General features: G+C 39.0%; 1 protein-coding gene across 1 annotated transcript in view; it reads left to right on the top strand.

The window, feature by feature from the left end:
• The first annotated feature begins 12,625 nt into the window (after positions 1 to 12,625).
• FTO (FTO alpha-ketoglutarate dependent dioxygenase) overlaps positions 12,626 to 24,604 on the top strand; it is a 270,679-nt gene continuing 258,700 nt past the window's right edge. The window contains exons 1-3 of the mRNA XM_029911787.1: positions 12,626 to 12,718; positions 13,251 to 13,328; positions 22,588 to 23,242. Of these exons, the coding sequence (XP_029767647.1) occupies positions 12,626 to 12,718; positions 13,251 to 13,328; positions 22,588 to 23,242 (826 nt within the window). The remainder of the gene's footprint in view (positions 12,719 to 13,250; positions 13,329 to 22,587; positions 23,243 to 24,604) is intronic.

Genomic DNA, 24,604 nt, shown 5'->3' with positions numbered 1-24,604 from the left:
AGGAATAGAACTCCGATCCCCTAACTATCTACCATCCGTCTTAACCACAACACCATCCTGTTTCCCACTTAAAATGGAGTAGAACTCTTTGTGGAATAAAAATATGCGAGGAAGAATTATAATTACAGTATTTTATCTTTATTTGATCTCTCTCTTTCTCTCTCTCTCTTTTTTTTTTTTTAAATCTTTGCTTGGCATGTTCTGTGTTAAGACTGGCGCTTAGCATTTCACACCTATACTTAACACCTGGTCAAACACTACTTAACTCTTTGGCATTGTCTGTTAGGAGGAATTTTTGCTACAATTATCTGGATTAAGTAGAAACCATTTCCATTTACTGTCATTAAGCTAATTTGGTTCCCTGGGAGCTATCCTGATAAAGCTCTGCCTAGTTAAGTGGTATATATTGTATTTAGTTTCTCAGCATCTGTTTGATTGTCTTTCAATGAAATGGTGGGAAGAAAGCCAAGCAAAAATAGTCCTTAGTCTTTGCTTTTTTCAGATCCTTCACAATTCACAAAAGCAATGTTCATCCAAAAATATAAAAGCCCTCCCACCCTGAACAAACGTGTGCGCACTCTCTCACACTCACAAATAGAAGTCTGAAGAACGATTAATAGATGTTGGAATCTGTGTAAAGGTAGGTAATTATTTTTCCCAAAGCAAGAAGTTTGCTTGCTTTCCACCAGTGTAGAGCTGATCCAGTAACCAGTCTATACCTGCTGAAGGAGGATGCCAAATGGTAAAGGGACTAAAAAATGGATGATGCTGTCAAGGTGCTTGCAGTGATGCCAACAGTTTATTGATAGGGTCTGCTGGGGTGGGGCTCAGGGGCATTCTATCAGCAAAAAGAGGCCATGTTTGAATGATTTATCATTTCAACTTCCTATTATAATTACTTAAAGTGCTAAATCATGTGTGACAAATCTAACACTCAACTGGGCAAGAAGATTGCCAGTCCCGTTTCATTAACAGCTACTGGCAAAAGAACAATGTTCCCTTAGGTTAAAACAACAATTAGAGGACCCTTAACATATCAAGTCAGGCCTCTGAGAAGGGATACTGATAGCAGACATTTCTCACACATAGCTAAGCTGTTTCAATGCATAAATTAACTCTGAGTTCAATTACATCAGTCAAGTATGTTGTGCATATGCATGACTGGGGTGTGTGTGTGTGTGTGTGTGAGAGAGAGAGAACCAGAATGTGGGCCTGTTGATTTATGAGAAGGGGTAGAGAGGTTGGACTTAGTAAGCAAAGCCAAACAGTACCTTAGCAGGAAGGAATATCAGTTTTTAGACAGCTGCTCAGTTATAAATACTGGTATTAGAACTGAGATTTTTTGTTTGCATTCCTATAGTCTGTACATTACTTATTTTCCTCCCTCCATGACCCAGTCAGTTAATTAGGTCCTATATACTTCGTAATCTGACTGGTTTGTTTGTTAGGACAGTAAAATGTACAATGATTACATAAACCAGAAAATATTCGGAAATGGAGTGCAATTTGGGAACACAAGTTATGAACAATTAAGTATTTTTAGATAACTCTAGATCATGAATTTTGATTCATATTGGTCTAGATGGAGTCATGTGGTTCTTGGCCTTAAGAACCTATAAAGCCTGTTTGACATATGATATGGGGAGGGAAGGTGAGCTGTACTGTGCTAAGTACAGTGCAGTTTGTGGTGTGATGTCTGCCAGTATTTTTTGACAGATTGGATTATAGGAAGAATGGTAGCACAGATAGTGTAACTGTTGGTAAATCTGAGTATAATGAAAGAAAATTGAAAATATAACTGCATTTGAATCAAAATGGAAAAAAGAAGAAATTATCTGAAATTTTCTTTGTGATAATGCACTGTATAGAAAAGTACAAACAGCAACAGTACATTTCTAGAATGCATTTTTTATTGCTAAAGATTCATTTCTGACTGAACTGGATTCAGTGAACCATTTGAATGATCTCAGTTACTATAAAGTTTTAATAGGTAACACCAACCAACCAGTTTAAAGAAGCACTGTCACCTTGAAAAATCACACTTCTGCCTGAGGTCTTTGTAACTACTATAATTGCAAATTACATCTAATATTATAAAATGAAGGTAGGAGAAGAAAACTTATTTTTAGTTAACTTACTTTGCGCATTGGATAGTATTTTGGGTATAGTCAGTTTCACAGTTATAGTCAGATTTTTCCTGTGCTAAAAGATTCATATTCAGGAGAGCAAAAAAGGCTGTTTTGTTTTGTTTTTTTCAGGAATTTTAAAATCTAGTTTCAGGACTTATTTTTTAAAATGCTGTTTATCAGAAACTGAGATTTTAAAAAAAAATCAATTTGTCAGTATCCCGTAAATATTAAAAGAAAATGATACCTGCTTCTTTCAAGTGAACACTGAACTTGTCCCAGATGGAACAGTGACTGTACTGTCTATTTTTCAGAGTAGCAGCCGTGTTTGTACTGTCTATGAAGTTACATGAGACTTTAAGCCGTGAACCCAAGAGAGACTGTGATCCAAGAATGTGTTTGTCTAAGGTCTGATCTATTGGTAGTCTTTGCATTAACTTCAGTGGGGTTTGAATCAGGCCCCCAAAGGAGGAATGAAAGGAAAATAATATTTTTGCTTGCACTTTTAGAAGATTCACTTTTCCCAGTTATGTCACTAATTGTGTGAACTTAAGTAAGTTGCTAGACATCTCTGTACTCATCTATAAAAATCTATATTTAACCTACTACAACAGAAATTGACTCAGTTGGAGATAATAGAGTTACAATGGTTTGAAACTGATGTAAGTGAGAAGCAAATAAGGCCCAATAATTGCAAAACATTTTTATTTGTACACCTACAGTAAAAATAAACATTTAATGAGCAGGGCTAGTGGGCCTGCTGTGTGGGCATAAAGAATAGTTTGGATTTTAGAAATGATACTTAGAAAGAAGCAGCCAGATTTGGAGGCATCCTGCATATGAAAGGTGGGAGGAACGGAAGGAATAAAAGACAGCCCCCGCCCTCCAGATTGCAGGCCTGAATGATAGAGGAGGGTTGTATTGTCTGCAGATACAGAGAATGAGGGAGGCCTTTGGAGGAAAGATTAGAAGTTCAGGACTGTCCATGTTATATCTAAGTTGACAGTGAGACATCCACATCCAAGAGGAAATGTCTGAGGTACACGCCAAGATTCGGGATTGTTTGAAGAGAAGTTCCTTACTGGTGGGAAAGTAAATCTACAGATGGTAGTTGAAGCTGTTTAAGAAGATGAGGACACCCATACTGAAGTTGTAAAGGGAGGAAAGAAGTCCAAGCACAGAGCCAAGTGGGATTTCTAGAGAAAATGGGAAAGGAAAGAGGACACTGCAGAAAGAGTTGATCAAGGCAATTAAAAAAAATGAAGCCACATGGGTGATGTATATGGGGAACAAAACAAATAGGAGTTCATAAGATCTTAATAAGGAAAGGGGTTTTTGAAGACTTCTGACTTTTTAATCCAGCTCCTGTCTTCAGCATAAGTGATTAAAGGAATCCATGTGCTCATATATCTACTGTATGGATCATTCTTAAGACTAATAGTTTTGCATTACTAAGACTTGCCAGCTTTTTGTAAGCCATCTGTTGAGAGTAATCACAGTAAAAGCTGAAAGCTTTTCAGCTAACACAATGGTCCATAATTACTGGGTCCAATGTTGATCACACATGAGTAAAGAGAGTATATTAGCACAAAAGTATAGCTGGAGTGCGTCTAATGTAAACATGGCCTTTGCAAAGATTTTGAATGTGCATGCTATGTTCTACGCAAATCAGACCTTTATTTTATATTATGTGAGTGAAAACAAATTTCTTAAACTAATAAGATCTTTTTATTGACAACTATAACTTTAAATCCAATGAATAAAAACAAATTTCAAAGGTCGAGATCTGAGAACTTTTATGCCAAGTTTGAGGTTGGATTGAATTTTACAAATGATATATCAAACTGTGAAACCAGAAGTAGTTTCATAACCTCATATATTATGTTTTGTGTATAATTAGTGGACAACAGCTATAATGGACTCCATCTTCAACTTAAAGATTTCCAGTTTCGCAGGTGTATAGTACCAGTTGAGTCCCCCCTTCTCCCCTCTTTCCTCTCCCCCCAACTAGACTGTTAACTGCAAGTAATAAGAACAGTTGTAGGTAATGGAGGCAAATGACATATCAATACAAAACAACTTGGGCAGGGGTTCTCAAACTGGGGGTCGCGATCCCTCGGGGGTTGCAAGGTGGTTACATGGTGGTCGTGAGCTGTCAGCTCCGTGGGGCTGATAGCCCCAAGCCCCCATTAAGTTAAATTACCCCCCTCCCATTTTAATTGGTAAGGGGTATCACGCTCAGAGAATTGCTGTGTGAAAGGGGGTCACCAATACAAAAAGTTTGAAAACCACTGATCTTGGGGTTCTAGGCCTTATGTTTCAGGTTTTTAAAATGTTATTTTTTAAAATATAAGACATTTTGGGGGCAAATTTGAGAAAGGTCTTGTAAAGTGAGGAAGCCTTTCTAGGGAGGGGTTTGGCAGTGTATTAAAAAGTTTTAAGTTCTGCCCATATAACTATCCCATCTTCATTTTATAAATCCATCCAACCTGACAACATTTGAGCAGTGAGATTGTTTAGGTAACATAGTCTGGTTTTATATATAATCTGGGGGAACATTCATATTCAACTGCAGCTTTAAAAGGGACTAATGCTCCCCTCCAGTGGGAAGCACCAAAGGTGAGTGTGGGAGAGAGACATTCAAAAACTCAGAGGAGTTCGCTTCATGGAGTTGAGGCCGTCGTCTTCGCCAGTGGAGAGGTGTTTGCATCCTCAGTGTGGGGACACGGACACAGCTTACGTTCCTCACAATTTCTGATGACCTATGGGAAAACAAAACACAAGGCTGTCTAAGCAATGCCATTTCTGGGGATGGACTTTCCTGTCATGCTGATGACAGGCCCCCACCTCCCTCTGCTAGCATCTCTCATGGGAGTTTTGCTTCTGTCGGTTCCTTCCCCCTTTCTTCCTCCTCAGTAAGGCGTCATTGAAGTCAATGAGACTTAAGGATATACTTAAGTGTTTTGCTGAACTGTGGCCTAATTCACTGTTCTCTTCTCAGAGGAGTGTAAAACCTAGGGTTGCCAACTTTCTGACTGATTGCAGAAAACTGAACGCCCCCTGCCCCACCCTTTCCCCGAGCCCCTGCACCCCACTTACTCCTTCCCTCCGTCGCTCGCTCTCCCCACCCTCGCTCACTTGCTCATTTTCACCCGGCTGGGGCAGGGAGTACGGGCTCTGGGGTGGGGCCAGAAATCAGGGGTTCAGGGTGCAAGAGGAGGCTCCAGGATGGGGCAGGGGATTGGGGAGTGGGAGAGGTGAGGGCTTCTGCTGGGGGTATGGCCTCTGGAGTGGGGCCAGTGATGAGGGGTTTGGAGTGCAGGAGGGGGCTCCAGGCTGGGGCAGAGGAGTTGTGAATACAGAAAGGGGCTCAGGGCTGGGGCAGGCAGTTGGTGTGCGGGAGGGGGTGCAGGGTGTGGGCTCCAGGTAGTGCTTACCTGAGGTGGCTACTGGAAGTGATGATGTCATCTGGCTCCTAGGCGCAGGGGTAGCCAGGAAGGCTCCACGCGCTGCCCTTGCCTGCAAGCACTACCCCCACAGCTCCCATTGGCCGCAGTTCCCGGCAACGGGAGCTGCGGAGCTGGCGCTTGGGCGGAGCCCCCGTGGCCGCCCCTGCACCTATGAGCCAGACGTGCTGGCCACTTCTGGGAGCCATGTGGAGCCAGGGCAGGAAGGGAGCCTGGCTTAGCCCTGCTGTGCCGCCAACCGGACTTTTAACGGCCCAGTCAGCAGTGCTGACCGGAGCCGCCGTGGCCCTTTTTCGACTGGGCATTCCAGTAAAACACACAGAGAGCAGTTAATACAGCCATGTCTCGCTGCCCCTCTAACTGCTTCATTATGATCTCAGAATGCGTGGAATTCACACAAAGGGATTTCTGTGGGCTCTCAGAATGGGAAACATGCCTACAGTTGTGTTTTCCCATTTGCACTTTCTGCTGCAATCCAACACTGGCCTGTTCCCATCTGCCAAAGGAAAAGGGAGATTCAGGCCCTCAGGTGAGAAACTCTGTCTGGATTAAATTCTCATCTCTCTTATCTCTGTCTTTCCCTATTTTAAGGCTGTGACATCCTGAGGGAATATGTTTAGGAGTATCTCATCTCTTCATTTAAAAAATGAATAATCCAAATAAAATTTAGGCAGCAGTTAGATTACGGACTGAAGGTCATTATAACTTGAGTTAGGTTGTGATTCAGAAAATTAAATTAGATTGCAAGCATGGGTGAATCTGAATATGCAGAATTGTTACTTTGCAATTAGTACTTTCTATCAGACAAGTCAGCTCAAGTACATTTTCAATAGTTACAGATTTGAAAGAGTAAACTAAAAGGACTTAAAGTACACACTTCTCAATGACATTAAACATGAACTGATGAAATTACAATCAAAGCTCATTATTATAATCAGTACCGATGTCAAGAAACCTTCATAACAAAATGGGACTTTGTTAACTCTCCGAGACACTTGTTAGATAAATTAAACTAACTGGAATGCTTCTTTCAAAATATTTATTAAATAAACTTTGGACTAAGCAGTCAGTTTGTGATTCTGCCCCTAGTAAGAGGCAGTGCATTTGTTTTGCTGCTTCTGGAGCAACCCAGGAGTGAGATGGTGACTTGGGGAGTCACAGTATCACCTACATCCTATGCTCTAAGGAGGTGGTACCTTGCAACAGGTCTGTGCGTGTCACAGTGTCTGCTCCCCAAAGCACTGCCAAAATTATACTGCTACAAATGCTGGGGTATGGAGTCCAGGCTCCGTCCTCTTTTGCCACTTTCCACCCACCTGTGCAAAGGTGGGGACATAGAGGTTTTATTGAGCATCCATTCTCCCTGTGTGTAAGTGGCAACAATCTAGTCTTACACCCCCTTTTGCTGCCTTGTGTTGACATGCAGGATGGGCCACGGTCTGGCCCTTTATGCAATTTCAAAATACCTTTTAATCACCTGTACAGAAAATAAATAGCTTATGTTTATGGGTTGGTATCCATACACCTCCATTTTTTACTCTATAATTATTCATAGTTTAATTGTATAGGAGACTCCTATTCCCTGTATGTTTCAGAGATATACAGCATATATGAAAAAAACCATCAAAGATTTATGCAAGATTTTATGTGAAAATAACAGGGAACAGGATGATGAACGGTTAAGAATATGCGACAATAGGATTAATATTGTACTTGAGTCATTTCATTATTTTTGTAACAGCTGCCTAAATGCTTTTTTCTTCTGAGATGTGACAGATCTTTACTTTATTCTGCATGCTGCCAATCATAAGTTGAGAATAGGCAGGTGTGTGCTTGGACTGAAGGAAAGGGTTTGATGTGGGGATTTCAGAGTGGGGTATTTTTTTTTTTTTAAATCATGAGAATTCCCTTTCTAAATGAGGTGGAAGGATGAGCATAACTTTCTGTGGACAGCAGCTTCTCCTGCTGTTCACTCAGGCAAACAGCCCTTTCCTCTCAATAGAGGACCAAGAATTAGCTGCCTGCTTCATCGGTACTTGTTCAGTGGGTCCATTGTCACCTCCTCACCCGCAATATCTCAGTTGCCATAGTCAATGTTTGCAGGAGCCTTCTGGTACTGCCAGTGCTCCCAGCCAGCCTGGGGTAAATCACCTTCCTTTATCTAGTCTTAAATTAGTGCATCTGAGAGAGAGGATGCCAACTGCCAAGCAGACAGGCATCATTGGCTTTACTCACCTATGTACAGATGGGTGGATGTCTTCTCTTATTCCCTTTGCCCTTATTCCTTTGTAATTTTCTGAGCAGAATCAACAGGGACTTTTTTCCCCATTCAATCAGTTTTCTGTCTCCTCCTTTACTTGCAGTATTGGATGTAGTAGCACTGGTGTATTCTCCAATTTAAGACCAATAGTGGCCCTTTACTCATCTCAGGCCTCCATTTCTCTCAAAGGTCACCTGCACGTCAAAGAGAGAAAAATCCAAACGCTTTCCTGAATGATTCATATGATGAGAGTGATCTCTCAGTCTAGGAGTGCATTGCTCTGCAGATCCTGCTCAGAGAACAGTGAGGTGGTATTGGTGGAAGGAAAATCCACTTTCTCGCTCATGCTTTTATAGGGCTTGTGTACACTTACTGGAGGATCGACGCTGCGGCGATCAATGCAACGGTGGTCGATTTAGCGGGTCTAGTGAAGACCCGCTAAATCGACCGCCGATCACTCTCCCGTTGACTACTGTACTCCACCGGATTGAGTAGAGTACGGGGAGTCGACGGGAGAATGTTTCCAGTCGACATCGCATAGTGTAAACTCTGCAGTAAGTACATCTAAGCTATGTCGACTTGAGTTACGCTATTAACATAACTCAAATTGTGTAGCTTAGATCAACTTTCAGGCATAGTGTAGACAAGGCCTCAGAATCTTAGGCCTTGTCTACGCTAAAGGGAAAAGTCGATTTAAGCTACACAATTTGAGTTATGTGAATAGTGTAACTCAAATCGATGTAGCTTAGATTTACTTACCACGGGGTCCACACTATGCAACGTCGATGGGTCTTCGCTGAATTGACTGCTGATGCATCGATCGCTGCAGCGTCGATCCTCCGGTGAGTGTAGACAAGCCCTTAGTTTGTTTAAACTTCATCTCCTGTATTTTCAAAATGTTATATGGGATTTTGGCTGTGTGACTCATTAAGGTCAAAGGTTGGTACATCGCTATAAATCAATAGTTCTTAACATTTAGAAGGAATAGTTATTTGTAGACTATATTTTGGAAGTGTATGGCTGACTTATTACATGTGTATGTGGTCTTGCTTCATGTCCAGAGAGATTACTTGGTGTAGTGAAACTGATCTTTTTTCTCTAGTAACATCCTGCATATGTGAGAAATGCATGGCAGCAGAATGCCCAGGGCTATCTTTAACTCACCGACCAGATTTTCGTGTTTTTTTTTTTTTTTTTTTTTTTTTGTAAATTGATCACTCTTTGGAGTTAGTTTGGGTCATTCAGTTTGGTCATATTAATCCTGTTTCAAGCAGTGCCCACCCATTTCTGTGGTTGTATATCATCCTCTTGTAACTGTCAACAAATCTGATAGCTGTCATTTCTACTAGGGCATGGTAACAATTTAATGTTAGTTATTTGTAATAGCCAAGTATTTCACTTCTGTTGTTTAACTTATTTCAAAAGTGGAGATACCTGTTGTACTCAGCGCTTAGATACAAAGATGATAGGCACCTTTAAAATTGCATTTGAGAGTGACAGAAGAGAGAGCCGTAATGATGCGGCATGGTTCTTTTCTCCTAATTATTTTAGAACACCCTAATCCAAATTTAAATTCCCCATTAAGAGGCAAATCTTGCTTGCCTTGATGTCATTGAGACTATTTGTGTGAGAAAAATATCATCTTTTCAATGAATGATACATACATCATATGCTACATTGCAAAATTTAACTTGTGCTTCTTTCATTTCTAAAGATATTTTATGGTTAGAAATTCTTGTAACATCATATGTCTAAATATGATCTACAGTACGGGTTCAAACCAAGGTCTTGGTCTGTAACTTGGAGGTACTTTACAATCTTCTGGCTTTCCTGCATGATGGTGTTTGCACAGGTGGGGAATTTTCATTTGAAAAACTAGTCCGTGCTTAGTTTTCATAGCACATACACTGAATAGGGTTCTTATGTGTTGTGTAGTTTTACAAGTAAGAGGAAAGGAAATCTATTTGGAAATGGTATTGATGCCCTGCATGATGATACATTAGGCAGATAATTTTTGTACAGCCATGCTGCCTGGCTGGAGAATGTCACTAAGTGTTCCCCTTGAACTGCTTAATTGGTAAACAGTTAACCAGGCATATAATATTTCAGAATGTAAAGTCAGACAGTGTACTTTTGCTGCACCTTCATTACACTCCCTGATTATGTAACAGACAGGGCATTTCTCTGCACCAGTTACTGTTCCTGCTGTCAACAAATAGGCGTGTAGTTATGGAGATGGATTCCACATCTCATTGTGGATCTTAGCAACGGCTACTGGTACATTAACTCATTGCTAGTAAAGGGATATAGACATACAAAAATTGCATGGAGGAAGTTGCACAAAAACACGGTCCTCTATCATTGAAGCTAACAGAGAGCTTGCTTAACTGGTGGTAGTACATTCCTTTTGCTCACTATGAGCCAGTCACTAGGAACACACGTGTGCATAATGCCAGTTTATTACAAATGTTAGAGTTGGGTTTAGAATGCAGGTGTTCCTGGCTTCCAGTTCTGTACTCAGCTCCACGCCTAAATAATGTCTCTTAACAGTCATAGCAATCCATGAAATGTATTTACACAGAGATCCACTCCTATCTCAGAAGACAGAGGAGCAGGCGTATATAGATTTCCAGAGCAGTGCAAGTACATGATGATGATGCATCTAAGCAAGACATAATCCCCACATGTCAACAGACAGTCTCAGTATAAAAGCCAATTGGAAGACACAAGCAGAGATTTTATTTGAAACCAGATATCAATATTCTGTTTCTAAGGTCTTGTTAATTACAAAGAATTTTAAGGAGTCAGATGTAGAAAAAATGTCTCTTTAAGCTACTTAGTAATGGATAATGTTACATTTTTAAAAGATCTTTCCATCTTTTCTGCACCTGCTGAAGTTGCTGTAAATACACCACTTATGTAACACTCCTTATACCTAGTCTACAGCCAGCTGGTATAGCTGGGTCTTTGATTTTTCTTTTTTTTTTTATATATTTTGGAGGAATTTGTGAGTAGCTTGATGTATTTGACATCTATGAGACAGCTTCTTGTATATGAGAAGAGCAGTGTGTTATACCACCCAGCTGTGTATATTTGTCTGTACATCAAGCCGAGGAGCAGCACTTAGCCAGATCTGACAATCAAATGTGAGCTAGTACTACCCACACTCAAGAGTGCGTTTTAATGTTGTGTGCTTTTGCCAAGAGCTTGGCATTTGACAAAAAAATGGTCAGAGGTGTTTCTCCTCCTCTGTCTGCTAGCCTTGCGTTCTGATTTTTGTGTAGTTTAATATACTTTTATTGTACAAACAAGAGAAGAGTTATAAGTGTATGTTTCAACGTCAGCAAAGGCAGCCTACTGTTGTCAATGTAATAAATAATGTTAACATAAAAATCATACAATGTTTTTTGTAACATAAAAGAATGACTGTTTGGGAATATGCAGCACACAAACATGTTTGCCAACTTAATCTAAAGTTACATTCTGCTTGGTTTCACCAATGACTCATTGTCAGTTTATAAAGTGTCCCCAAAGAAAACTATAGACTGAGAGATCAGAGTATATTTCTAGTTTGTAAATGTCAATGCTGTTCTTGTCAGTCTAGTTAGGATCAGTGAATGTCAGTGGTGATGTTATTAGTCTGTGCTACCTGCTTTTGGTTCAGACTGTCTGACCAACCTGATAGCCATAATACTTCAGTGTTTCCCTCCACAAGTGAAGCATACTCTTTATTTGCCTTATGCTATAACCTCAAGACAACAATAGTGAAAATTTATATTTTGTCTTTTATACCCTAGCATTGCATTTGTGTTCTTAATAGTTTAGCTTGTTTTGTCTCTGTTTTTATTATAAGATCAGAGATTGGTCCGTGTAATATTTTCATTCTTCTCAGATGCAAATACTAATTTTGATTTTTTTAATTTGATGTGAGCTTTTTGATTTGTTTCACAGTTTTAACATTGTTATAAAATGTATTACATTTCTGATTTCATACACATACTTTTTTCTTGTACCACATGAACATTTTTAATATGCAAAAAAAGTAAATATTTCTCATAGTTGTGTTTATATGGTGGAAAATATTTAAAGAAGAAATATATTAAGGATTTGAAGCCCCTTGTATCCAAGTATTCAAATGTTAAGGCTAACTTTTAGCCTCTTGTGGCATTTCTAACTGCTGTTAGTGTCAATATAATTTTTATTAATTATTTGTTAATGAGCAGTGATATGCTCAGTACTGCACAAGGTACAGTCCTTAAAAGGTAAAAGAGAGACACAGATGAGATGCACTAGGAGAGGCAAAGGAAATATTGACCAGGAATGTTGAGCAGAATCTTACACTTTCTCAATATTCTCCTCTTATATCCGGTTTAGGCAAAGATGGAATTTGACTGATGGGGTGGAATGTACATTGGCCTGTCATGGTTTAAAAATTATTGCTTCAAAAACTCTATGGCTAGTGCCAAACTCTCTCTCTTTCATGGTCTATGGTGTTAACTCCATAATAAACACACACAGTGTCAGCTATCTATTTTATTAAGACATACATGGAGGAAAATTACAGGTTACAAACCTGCTTTTCTTAATCATTTTCTTAAATGATAGAAATATTAAGTAGATTACAACCAAAACATTCTCATTTTACTCAGAAAGCTGTTAGTTCTGTCAAATTAATTGCCCCAGCCACTCAGAAAAAACAAAGATGAAAGAAAAAACATGAGAAGGAAAAGGAGGGGGAAGCTCTTCTTTTTACAGTCAGGTGGTAGGTGACTATGAGCCACAACTGTGATATGAAGCTATTTCCTTGGGCAGGCAGATTTCCTGGTCCACATGAAGTCAAGTTGGAAGATTGGATTGGAGAAGAGGTAAAGAGGACGAAGTTTCCTTTTCTTTTCTGATTGGCGGGAACGAACAGACACTATATGAGACACAGTCTAAAACAGAATTCAGGATTGTTTAGAGTTTATTAAACCACAGCCTGGGGTACACAAGGGTTTACATCCATTAAACCCAGAATTTGAAGCAGAAAACAAAGAAAAGCAAAGAAATAAACAAGATTCAGCATTTAAACCAGGCAAAGTTCTGCAGAACCTTTAAGGATGAGTGTACTTTTTTAGTATAGTAAGGGAGATTCTCCTAAGGAAGAACTGAGGATACCAAAAAGTACTGTATTTAATCCTCTGAAACTACTCAACTGAAATTGGGGAAACTCAATTAAGATGAGGTTGCATCTACTTCTCCTTGTTTATTTAAGATGTGTTTTCTTAAATTTTGGCTAGTGAAACAATACTAACTTTCTATATTTTTTATATTCCTAATGCAACTAGTTTATTATTTAACTGCTGCTGGCTTCTTTGACTAATTTCATGTCATACTTTTTTTGTTTTGTTTAAACAGAAACAAAAGCTTCTTGAAGAACTTGGAGAGAGTTGGCTTCCATATCTGACATCTAGAGATGCCGAATTCCACCAACTGGTATTGTATCTTATTTTTAACCTTATTTATAGTAAACTTGTTTGGGCATTCTTATCAAACAGCAAACCAATCTTTATTTACTGGTGCACTATTAGAGCTGACAAGACTAAAATGTCACTTCTTCTAATTCCTTTCTGAGGACTGACATAGGTGGGGTCTTGGTGTATGAAGTGAAGGGTGAGATTCTTCAGCACTCAGGACAGAGCAGAATCAGGAACCTTGGTGTGAAATCCTTCTGAAGTCAATGGGAGTTTTGCCATTGACTTCAACAGGACCAGGATTTTACCATTTGATCTTTAGTTCACACTTGTAAATGGTAGCTCTAAAAGTCTCCTTTTTAATCTTTGTTTAAAGTAAAAGCTCACATAACATATAAAGAACTTTCTGTTTTTGTGTTTTCTTGTAATTTGTGGTCAAGTGAATTGTATGACGTTGATTTGCAATATCTCATGCTTGACTGGATGGAGTAAAAAGAGCACCAGGAGTCACTGTTCTTTCAGAGGTCTTCATGACTTAAATCATATAGAGAACATGTTCTGTAGACTGGATTTGGCAGAGATGAAGAGTCTTTAAAAATGAGATTTAGAATATGTGGCTTAATTATGCTTCTAATTCTAGTCACAAACAATACACAATGGTTAAAACTTGGCATAGAACCTGAACTACAAAAGCCAGAACGCATGCCTCAAATGAAATTTAAGGAAAGCTAAAACAGGCCCAATAGTCACATAACTAAACCAAATTAGTATACAGAGGCATAGCATTAAAGAGCTAGAAGAATACTGCTACGTGTATCTTGGACCTTTCTCAGGTCAAATAGAAAACATGTGGAAAGAATTGTAAGTTCAGTCAAATGAGGTTGGAACACATTCAGTAAGATGAAAGACATAAAAAGGAATCTCTTACTTAGCCTGAACAACTATAGCAAGAGTTCCTACATTACAGCCGTGTCAACTTTCTTGTATTGACATGTGGCTCAAAGATGCATATAGTAGCAAAAAAACAGCCTTGGTCTTGTGCTGCAGGAAGGGAGGGTATTTTTTTGCAGGAGCTCATGTACAAGAAGAATTTTAAGACGGCAGCTTTCCACATTGCAGAGAGAAAGGGTGGTCTGGGTTCAACTCCTGGCTCAGTTTCACAGACTTCCTGTGTGATCTTGGGCAAGTCACTTGATCTTTCTGTGCCTTACTCTCCATCTGTAAAAAAGGGATGATAATATTTCCTTTCTTCTCTCCTTTGTCTTTCTCACCTGTTTTGAGGTCTTTGGGGCTTTGTCTGTTTTTACATATTTGTACAGTGCCTAACACAATGGGACAGAGATCCTATTGGAGCCTTTACTGTAATATAAATAGTAATAAAACACATGGTGGACAACCTCACTACCAACAAGAAAAGCACTATTATGGAGCGCTTTTCTTGTTAGCGTCCTTCTCCCAAACCAAACCAAAACAGCAAACAGACTTTCCAGGGTCTCACCAACGTTCAGTAAAAGTTCTTGCCCCTTTTAGGGTCCGAGCCAATCACCATTTTCTCCTTCCTTGATCCTGTTACATCCCCTACTGTCTGTTTCCACTTCCTTTTATACCTGCGTCTGGGCCTGATAGCTTGAGCCTAGCTGTGTGTCCTCCACACTTCCCTAGCCCTTCCCTGTAGAGGTGACCGGGAAAGACATGATTGAGCTGAGGCTGCCACGTGGAGTCTCACAGCATCCATACAGGTAGAAGGGCTTTGGGAAGAAGATAAGCAATCAAATTAGACCAAATTAAAGTAATCAGTGCTATTGAAAAGATCAAGGATCTTACACAAAGCCTATTGAAGTCTCCCATTGACATCAGTGGGTGTTGGATCAAGCACCAAATGAACATGGGTAGAACTGATTGCCAGAAGGTGAGATAACAACTGAACTGTTATAGCCTTGGAAGGATTATACTGAGTAAGTTTGCAATGTATGTACATAAAATATGCCTCCTGTTTAGTTTGTGTGTGCATGCATGTGCATTTGCACACAAATGTGGTAACGATAAACATCACAAACACCTTTCATTTAATAACCATGATATGAATTTTAAATTCTTACTTAAATAGCAGCTGTGGATGTCACAAAGTTCCGCTCCTACCACTAATGTTATTTCCATAGTACCTACATGTACTTAAATGGGAAAAAAGGGAGAGACTATAGAAAACAATCGATCTAAGAATAACGTAGCAGAAGTCCACGTACTTAGATCTACTTACCGTGGTGTCTTCACTATGGTGAGTCAACTGCTACCGCTCCCTCGTCAACTCTGCCTGCGCCTCTCACCGAGCTGGCGTACAGGAGTCGACAGGAGAGCGCTCGGGGATCGATTTATCGCGTCTAGACGCGATAAATCAATCCCCGCTGGTTCTATTGCTGCCTGCCGATCCGACCGGTAGTGAAGACATACCCAAAATAAAACAAAATGCATGATGATGTACTGTAGGTTAGTCTGTATGGCTTTCCTTGTTTTGAACGACCTGTCTTACTTAAGAAATCCCCACTTGTGAGCAATGTGGTTTGAACAAAATGATGTTGGGAGGGTTAGGTAGAATATCATTCAAAAGCTGCTGCATGCCTACAGGCAGGAAGATATATTCTGAGCACAGTCCCGAAGTCCCTACTTTAAAAGTACTTCCATTGCACTTCCTTTTCAATGGGCATTTTTCCCGATCAGGGATTTTAGAATGGGACCACAAACCTCACCCAGAGCAATGTCCCTTTTGGAAATTAAATAGTGAACAGCATCTGAGAAAAACACTAGAAAAAAATCATAGTAATAAATCAGAGGATTTCCCAAATGTCTTCAATGAAACATAACATCTCATGATGTGAAATATAAGTGTCAACTTGCTTATCAGGGGACCTCTTCACTGGTTTGCAGCTGTAGTCAGGTGCTTCAGTGGTGGGGTTATCATGTCTCTTGAAAACAAATTATGTGTTAGACGCCACAACATGGCTAATTTTTAAATACTGTTTATGTAATACACATATGAAAAATTAAGCACAGAATGTTCATGTTCATTCCTGAAGTTATTAGTGCCATAACTACTTCTAGCAGCATCAATACGAACTGACCTTTAACACCTGCTGTAAGAGTGACAGCATACAGGACATGATTCTTTTCAACCAACATGGTGGTGTTCAATAAGAATTCAGTGTTTACCCTGTTTCCTGATCCCTTAATGCTTTCCTTGTGCAGGGCATAGCATGACGGCTGGTTGGAGATTTAAAGAATACCAAACAATATTTTCAGATGATATGTTTAAAATGTGTTTCCACTTCCTGTTTTCTTCTGAGATTCCAGTGTGTGCTTTTTAGGGTAGAACTCTAAAGACACCATGTAAGAAATATTGATAAAATAGTTTTTAAGCATGTAATCTTAGTGCACAAGCCAAAGGTAACATGCTTCTGATTTGGCTGACATTGAAATGTGGAACACATTACCTCCATGTTTTAAAAGGAGAGTGAAATATTGGTGCGTTTGAATAAGCACGGCATCTTCCTTTCAGATGTGTATTTTCAGACTTCCAATTGCTTTGCAGCATCTTGTTTAATTCCATCCTCTCTTTGTTTATTTCTTTGCTTGAAACTTTACTCATGCGATTCATGTAACAACTTCAGTAGATTAATGGTGTTTTTAAAACTGTATTAAAATATACAGCGCCTTCCTAAATTTGTAATGATGATGCATGTGATTTGGCTATTGATTAATATAAAAGTCTAATTTGGGCTTCTCTTATGTTAAAGTTGTGCAAAGAAATCCAGCAGTGATGCTACACAAGTGAACTACTAAAGCATTAATTTATTCCTTAAGCATTACTTATTTGCAGAGCCTTATATACCCGTGCACAATGGGATCGGATTTTGTGGCAAGAACTAAATACTAGAAGCACCCCTAGATTCTGTAGTAGCATTAAATATTTTATCTCCATGAAATAGCCTTCATTCCCATCCTCATGTGCGCGCGTGCACACACACCCCAGAGTTGAAAATACTCATTGACATAAAATTCCTCAATAATTATTTTCAGTAATGATTATTAGTAATGATGTTTTTCACAATATTCTTCAAGCAGCTCATGGGGCTCAGCAGTCATGTGGCCCAGCTCAGAGTCTCCTTCCCCACATGTGCCAGGAAAGCGGGGAAGTGGTCATCTTCTTAGCTCTTTGGGTCTTGGCTGCTGCTCTGTTCTCCAAGCAGCTGACCTCAACTCATTGTCAGAGTTGCTGAGTACCTGCAGTTCCCACTGAAATCAGTTTTTAAAAAAATGCTTCCTTGGGAATTTTTGTGGATAGTCATGTGAAACTTTTAGCATACAATATATTAAATTAATTTTAACAATTTCACCTCTACCCTTATATAACCCGGCCCGATATAACATGAATTTGGATATAACATGGTAAAGCAGCGCTCCGGGGGGGGGGCGGGGCTGCGCATTCCGGTGGATCAAAGCAAGTTCGATATAACGCGGTTTCACCTATAACGCAGTAAGATTTTTTGGCTCCCGAGGACAGCGTTATATCGGGGTAGAGGTGTACCACCCAATAATGTCATGGTTTATTAATCAGTTAGTATCTAATGCAACCCCATTGTTACTGCTAAAATAGCGTTCTTTGGATGCTTTCTATTTCAACTCGTTAATAACACATGATTTTCAAAACCTAAGTGTAATAGCAAGTTACAAAATCAAGTTTAACCATTTAAACTTGGAGAGACAGAAGATGGAAATATAGTTAGGTAGAGAACCGATTCTGAGTTATACCTTTGATGGTTAGGTGATGAAAAGGCAGTTGTGAATGTGATTGTTGTTGGTTCAGGCAGGAGACAGAGGCTCTTTCCTTGGCTGAGCAGGAACTCAGGCTAAAAAGAGGATGATGTATCTTCTGGCCCAAAGATTGTAATAGTAAGCTAGACCCAGTTGCTTGATGGACTCTTCCCTTTCTTGGCGGCAGGGACCAGTGAAGGCAGTGTTAAGTGAACTGGCAGCCTCTGTCCAAGGGTAAATAGGGTTAAATTGTCAGAATGAGAAACACCAAGGCCTGGAGGTAGGAAGTCTGTAACTAATCCAATTAAGACCATAATTTGGAGCAGAATATAAAGTAAATGCAAATGGAAAGAGACACACTGAACACACACAGTGCAAAGATGAACAACCCACCAGCCCTTAAGTCATTCCCTAGTATTTAAAACTTTCAGTTTGTACATGCAAAAAATGCAGGATGTTGATCAAAGTCTCTACCACATTTTCCCACTAGATGTGTTCCCTCAAAAAGCGCTGTTTGTAAACTGAATAACTTTGGCACAGGTCAGGAACATCAACAAAAATCCTGTTCTCAAAACAAAAATCCATGTTGTTTAAGTGCTTTTGTTGCGATTAAGTGTTTTTAGAATTTTACGCAGAGTTCCAGGATAACAGTTCATTCTACAGGCCTTAAATACTTTACAGTCACTTCTCTTTAGGTAGGCAAGATGCATCTCAGACCTATACTCTGTTTGCAAGGAGTAGAATGGGAATCCCAGAGTGTTTCAAATAATGCATCGAAATATTTGCACAAAATAATAAAAAAAACTTTGCTGCTGATGAATTTTACTGTATTATTTCCTCTTTATTTATATGGGCATCATAACCTTACAGTTCCTGAGAGGAAGATTTTTCAATGTTGCTTAACCCAGCTGTACTAGTACTGTATTTTTTGTGCATTCCCTGTTGCAACTAGCAGTCTTCCAGTTTAGTGTTCAGCAATGGTCTCAACTGTTGACATGTTTCACAGAGGGACTGCAATGATTGGGCTTTTGTTTTGTTTTTTTTCAGCAGAGTAAATATAAAGATAATGGACTGACACTTGCTCTATAATGGGGGTTCACAAACTTTTTTCACAGTGTGGATCAAATCCTTAGATAGAGCTTGTGTTATGGTCCAACTCCCATCCTATTTGCAATCATTTAACATCCAGTAACAACTGCAGCAATGTCAAGGTCCAATTTTTTTCTCCCAGGGATTTTGAAAGGAATGAGCTGATATAGAAGGGATATTATTTTATTTTATCATGTCAGCTGTGCATATTTGTATTTTTTTTCCTTAGAGTAGGACAAACAGCCTATTATGTGTTGTGAAAATTAAGTTATACAAGGCTGCTTATAGCTTGGGATGGATACCTCTTCATATTTTATAAATCTAAATAAAATAGTGTTCCTTTAAGAAGCAACCATGTACTTTCTCTTGTTCGAAGCTCTAAGTGTTATGTAAGGATGCATTTAAAATGTGACTAGATTATTAATGAAGAACGACATGCTGATTTTTGCCTGGATTGATAAAAGGGAAAAAAATGAGATGGAGGTACAGCCCTATTCTACAAATGGTCAGCCCAATTATTAGTGCATTGGATTGATAACCTTAGAGATTTAATTTAACTGCACTGTATTCCTTTCTTGTGGTGAAAATTGAAATTAATTGGCAGAGTCCCCCTTTCCCAGGATAGAATCCACCAGTATGGCCTGCATTCTTTGTTCCTAGAGATATGGCTTTACCTTTGGCAGTATTGAAATGCATATTGTTAGCCTGTGCTCAGTTTATCAAGCACTCCAGATCGCTCAATATCAATGACCTGTCTTCTTCATTATTTACCACTCCCGCAATTTTTGTGTCCTCTGCAAACTTTATCAGAAATAATTTTGTTTTTTCAGGTCATTGATAAAAATGTTAGATTGGTTCTTGGCCTACACTATCTTTGTAGAATCCTACTAAAAACACAGCTGCTTGATAATGATTCCACTTTTAAAATTACAAGTTAAAATTAAAAGTTAGCCAGTTGTTAATCCATTTAATGTGTGGCATGTCAAAGTTGTATTGTTCTATTTTGTTAATATGTCATGTGGTACCAAGTCAAATGCCTTTCAGAAGTCTAAGTATATTACATCAACATGATTACTTCTATCATCCAAATGTGTAATGTCAACAAAAATATATTACATTATTTTTGCAAGATCTATTTTCCATAAACCCATGTTGATTGGCATTAATTACATACCCTCCTTTAATTATTTATTAATTGAGTCCTGTATCAGCCATTCCATTACAATGCCCTGAAATGACATCAGGCTGGCAGGCCTATAATTTCTCGGGTCATCCCATTTAAACTTTTTAAATATTGGCACAACATTAGTTTTCTTCCAGTTCTCTGGAGCTTCCCCAGTATTCCAAGATTTATTGAATATCAACATTACTGGTTCAGTTGCTCCTCAGCCAGCTCTTTTAAAACTCTTGGATGAAAGTAAACTAGACCTGATGATTTTAAAAAGCCTGTCTTTAGTAGCTGCTGTTTTAACATCTTTCTGAGATACTAGTGGAATAGAAAGTATTTCATCATCATCACCATCATCATGATGTAAATGTATCACATGGGTTTTTACCAAATATAGAACAGAAATATTTATTGGACACTTCTGCTTTTTCTGCATTATTGACAATTGTACCATTTCTATCTAGCAATGGATCAGTATCATGGTTAGGATTCCTTTTGTTCCTAATGTATTTTAAAAAACTCCTTATTGACCTTAATTCTGCTGGCCCTTGATTTGTCCTTGTGTCTTTTTTGCTTCTTGAATCAATTTTCTACAATTTCAAGCTTCTGATTTATGTTCATTGCTATCAGCTTCCCCTTTTTTTCATTTGTTCGTGATGAGAAATATATTTTATTTTTTGTATAGTTGCATTCACTTTTCCCCTAAGCCTGGTTGGTTTTTTAACCAGTGTAGCTTTCTTTCTTTCTCTATTGTGCATTTTTAGGTATCAAATAAAATTATCATGGAGAAGCAGTGTAGCCTAGTGGATAGATCATTAGAGTGGGATTCAGGAGACCTGTGTTCTATTCCCAGCTCAGCCACTGGCCTGCTGGGTAACTTTGGGCAAGATGCTTCACCTCTGTGCCTCAGTTTCCCTTTCTGTACTATGGGATAATGATACTGAACTCCTTTGTAAAGTGAGTTGAGACCTACTGATAAAAAGCTAAGGATTATTATTACTCAAATTTTTTTGATCAAATTCTTTCTTCTAGCTAATTTGGCTCATAATTGTTTTCAGCTTTGTGAAATTGGCCCTTTTTAAAGCATCAGTTATACGTATGTGTATATTTCTGGTTTGGATGTTATTCCGTGTGGGTTGGTGTCCAAGTAATGTACTCCAAACAGTTGGCTGTTGCCAGTGTATATCTAATACATCCTATCTATCCAATCAACATAGGCATTTATGTACATTCACCACAGTGGTATCTAAGTACTAGTTTACATGTTAAAAGAGATTTTGGACTGATACAATTAGAAAATGCCAAAATTGAAAAAGAACTAGAAACACATTGAAAATGTACATAGTACAGATTACTGCACATGTTGTGCCACACACCCTCTAACTGCGCTAAATTGTTTTAAGACAAATCTGAACCTTTTGGAAGTGCTGTTATCTAATGGTAAACTAGGCACCTATGTTGGCAGGAATGCTGTATGTAACACCAGCTGCCCTAGCAGTTTCACTACTGCCTGGCTGTAGACACTACTGCATGACAAGCAGATCTTAACCACAGAGCCTGACCCATAAAAATGTGGTGGGGAGGGGAAACCTCTGCATTTGTGCTTACTAATCTCCCTAAAACAAACAATGGTGGCCAAAATCATAAATGGCACAAACACGCACTAACTGTACAGGACAATGGGGCCGTCAGTTTGACACCTTTCACAAGCTCCTATCACCTTAATAAAAATGTTGCAAGAATTATACAGGAGAGTAATGCTACAAAGCTTTGCTCACATCACCATTAAGGAATTGCACAGCACAGCTGTAGTCACCCTTTCCCCTTCCTGCCCCTGTCTCTCTGGAGTTGGTTGTTTCTTCCTACTAAGCTGGAGTGTAAGAGTCCTGAGGTCAATATTGGAACTGATCCAATTTGCCAGCATTCTGTCTACAATGTGGCTTCCTTACCTTGTGGTCTTTGTCCAAAATTTTCCCTCTCTCTATTGATGTGCTTTTGCAGCATCCCACTTGGCTGATGTATTTCAGAGATGCTGTATGTATGTTTTGTACCTTATAATGTTAAACAAATATAAAGTAGTATGTCTTCCTTATTGCATCACATTCTAGATTTACTTTGTAGTGAATATGAGCATAGCCTTAAAAATATATACCTGGATATTTAAAATATGTTCTGGTTCTTACAAAAATAATGAATTGTTTATTTATTTATTTTTTAGTGGAAGACCAGATATTCCAAACTCCTCCTCAGGAAAGCTGATAAGATACCCCAAGAACTTCATCACATAGTGCAAGAAGCCTTTTTGACCTTGCAAAAACATGATTGTTTCTTCCAAGATCTTGTTAGGATCAAAGGAAAAGATTTTCTTACACCAGTATCTCGTATATTAATTGGAAACCCAGGATGCACTTACAAATACTTGAACACAAGACTATTTACTGTTCCATGGCCTATGGAGGATTATGAAATAAAATATTGCCATCCTGAACTATTTACAGCTTGTAAAGCTTTAATCAAACTTAATGACTACTTGAATATAGAAGCAGTCCAGGCTTTGCAAGAACAAAATTTATCTGGGACCAAAGAAACTGAAGATACTGCTGTCACAGATAGAGAACAGGATTTTTCTAATTTTATTAAGGGGTCCCTCTTAGAAGATCAAAGCAGTCTTTATACACCAAGGAATGACTCCACCAGTCTGAAGTATAGAACATCTTATAACTTGACTTTATTGAATTATATGGATCCTCTACAAATGCTGTACTTGAAACAAGAGCCTTATTTTGGAATGGGGAATATGGCAGTGAGCTGGCACCATGATGAGAATCTGGTTGAAAGGTCAACAGTAGCTGTGTACAGTTACAGCTGTGAAGGTGAGTAGTGGGGAGGTAGCACAATATGATTTGGCAATTGGTCTAAATGTTTTAATGCCCTGAAGCTTTTTTATGTTTTACTGTATGAGCATACACACCTGCAAACCTGCCTGCTAGTCTAGATTTGCCACTGGTTTCTGAATATATGATAGTAATTAACATTATCTTTTCATGTGTAAGCACTACTGTCACTTCTACCTTTCTTTACCCAAGCAAAATATACCTGTGTTTACTGCAGCTGGCCCTATGTATAGTACTTGTAAGTGGATTGAAAAGTTGCTATAATTAACTTGCTGATAAAGAGCCAAGAAAACAAAATCTGTCAAATCTCTATCCCAGGTTCCCACAGGTGCATATTTCTAGTCTGTAAAATGTTTTATTATAGTTGACATCACTGTCTTTAGTAGAGTGATTTGTCAAATATGGACTTGCTCTGCTTCATGCTGATTTTACTACTGTCCTTTCTTTGCAAAGAACATGCTGGCTTGGCTTTATATAAAGGTATTCTTATGTTTACAGAGAACTATATAAATTCTTGCCCAGGCCTGCTGTACTGTTACATTGTCTTGGAACTCAACAGCACTGTTGTACTTAAGAGGAGGGGTGTCTGATAGGATTTCCATTGTAAATACTTGTTTTATGTCACTTCATACAGGCTCTTCTATTAAAAATCTATTCAAACATAATGTGAATTATGTAAAATGTATAGTTCTAGAGCAATGAAAATAAAATTATCAGTTTTTCATGGTTTAAAATACCTTTTGCCTCTTTGTCCTCTGTTGAAAACAGAAAAGGTGTGTGTGTGTGCGTGTATTTAAAGTACATAATTCTATCTAAGGCTGGGTAACTTTTAGCATCTAATTTGAGGGCTACTTTTTTCAAAAATGGCATCCAGTCTTGCAGGCACAAATGATAGAATATAGACAGCTAATCTATGTGATTTTTAGATGCTGATGATCCATTGCAAGTTCATAATTAGAAACTGAAACTATGGGCTTTGCTGTACCCTTTGAAATGTAAAAAGACTCACATTGACTTAGTGGACTTTGGATCAGGACCATAGTGCATAGGCAGCTGCTGGTATTTTTATATGTATTTTCTCGCTTCATGTAAAATCCTAAACCAAGGGTCGGCAACGTTTGGCATGCGGCTTGCCAGGGTAAGCACCCTAGCAGGCCGGGCCAGTTTATTTACCTGCTGACGCGGCAGGTTCGGCCAATCGCGGCCCCCACTGGCTGCGGTTCGCCGTCCTGGGCCAATGGGGGCGGCGGGAAGCTGCGGCCAGCACATTCCTCGCCCGCACCGCTTCCCGCCGCCCCATTGGCCCGGGATGGCGAACCGCGGCCAGTGGGGGCCACGATC

Source organism: Terrapene carolina, unplaced genomic scaffold (genome assembly GCF_002925995.2).
Source record: "Terrapene carolina triunguis isolate 2854851 unplaced genomic scaffold, T_m_triunguis-2.0 Scaffold130, whole genome shotgun sequence".
NCBI lineage: Eukaryota > Metazoa > Chordata > Testudines > Emydidae > Terrapene > Terrapene triunguis.
This window is presented reverse-complemented; position numbering and strand designations above follow the sequence as displayed.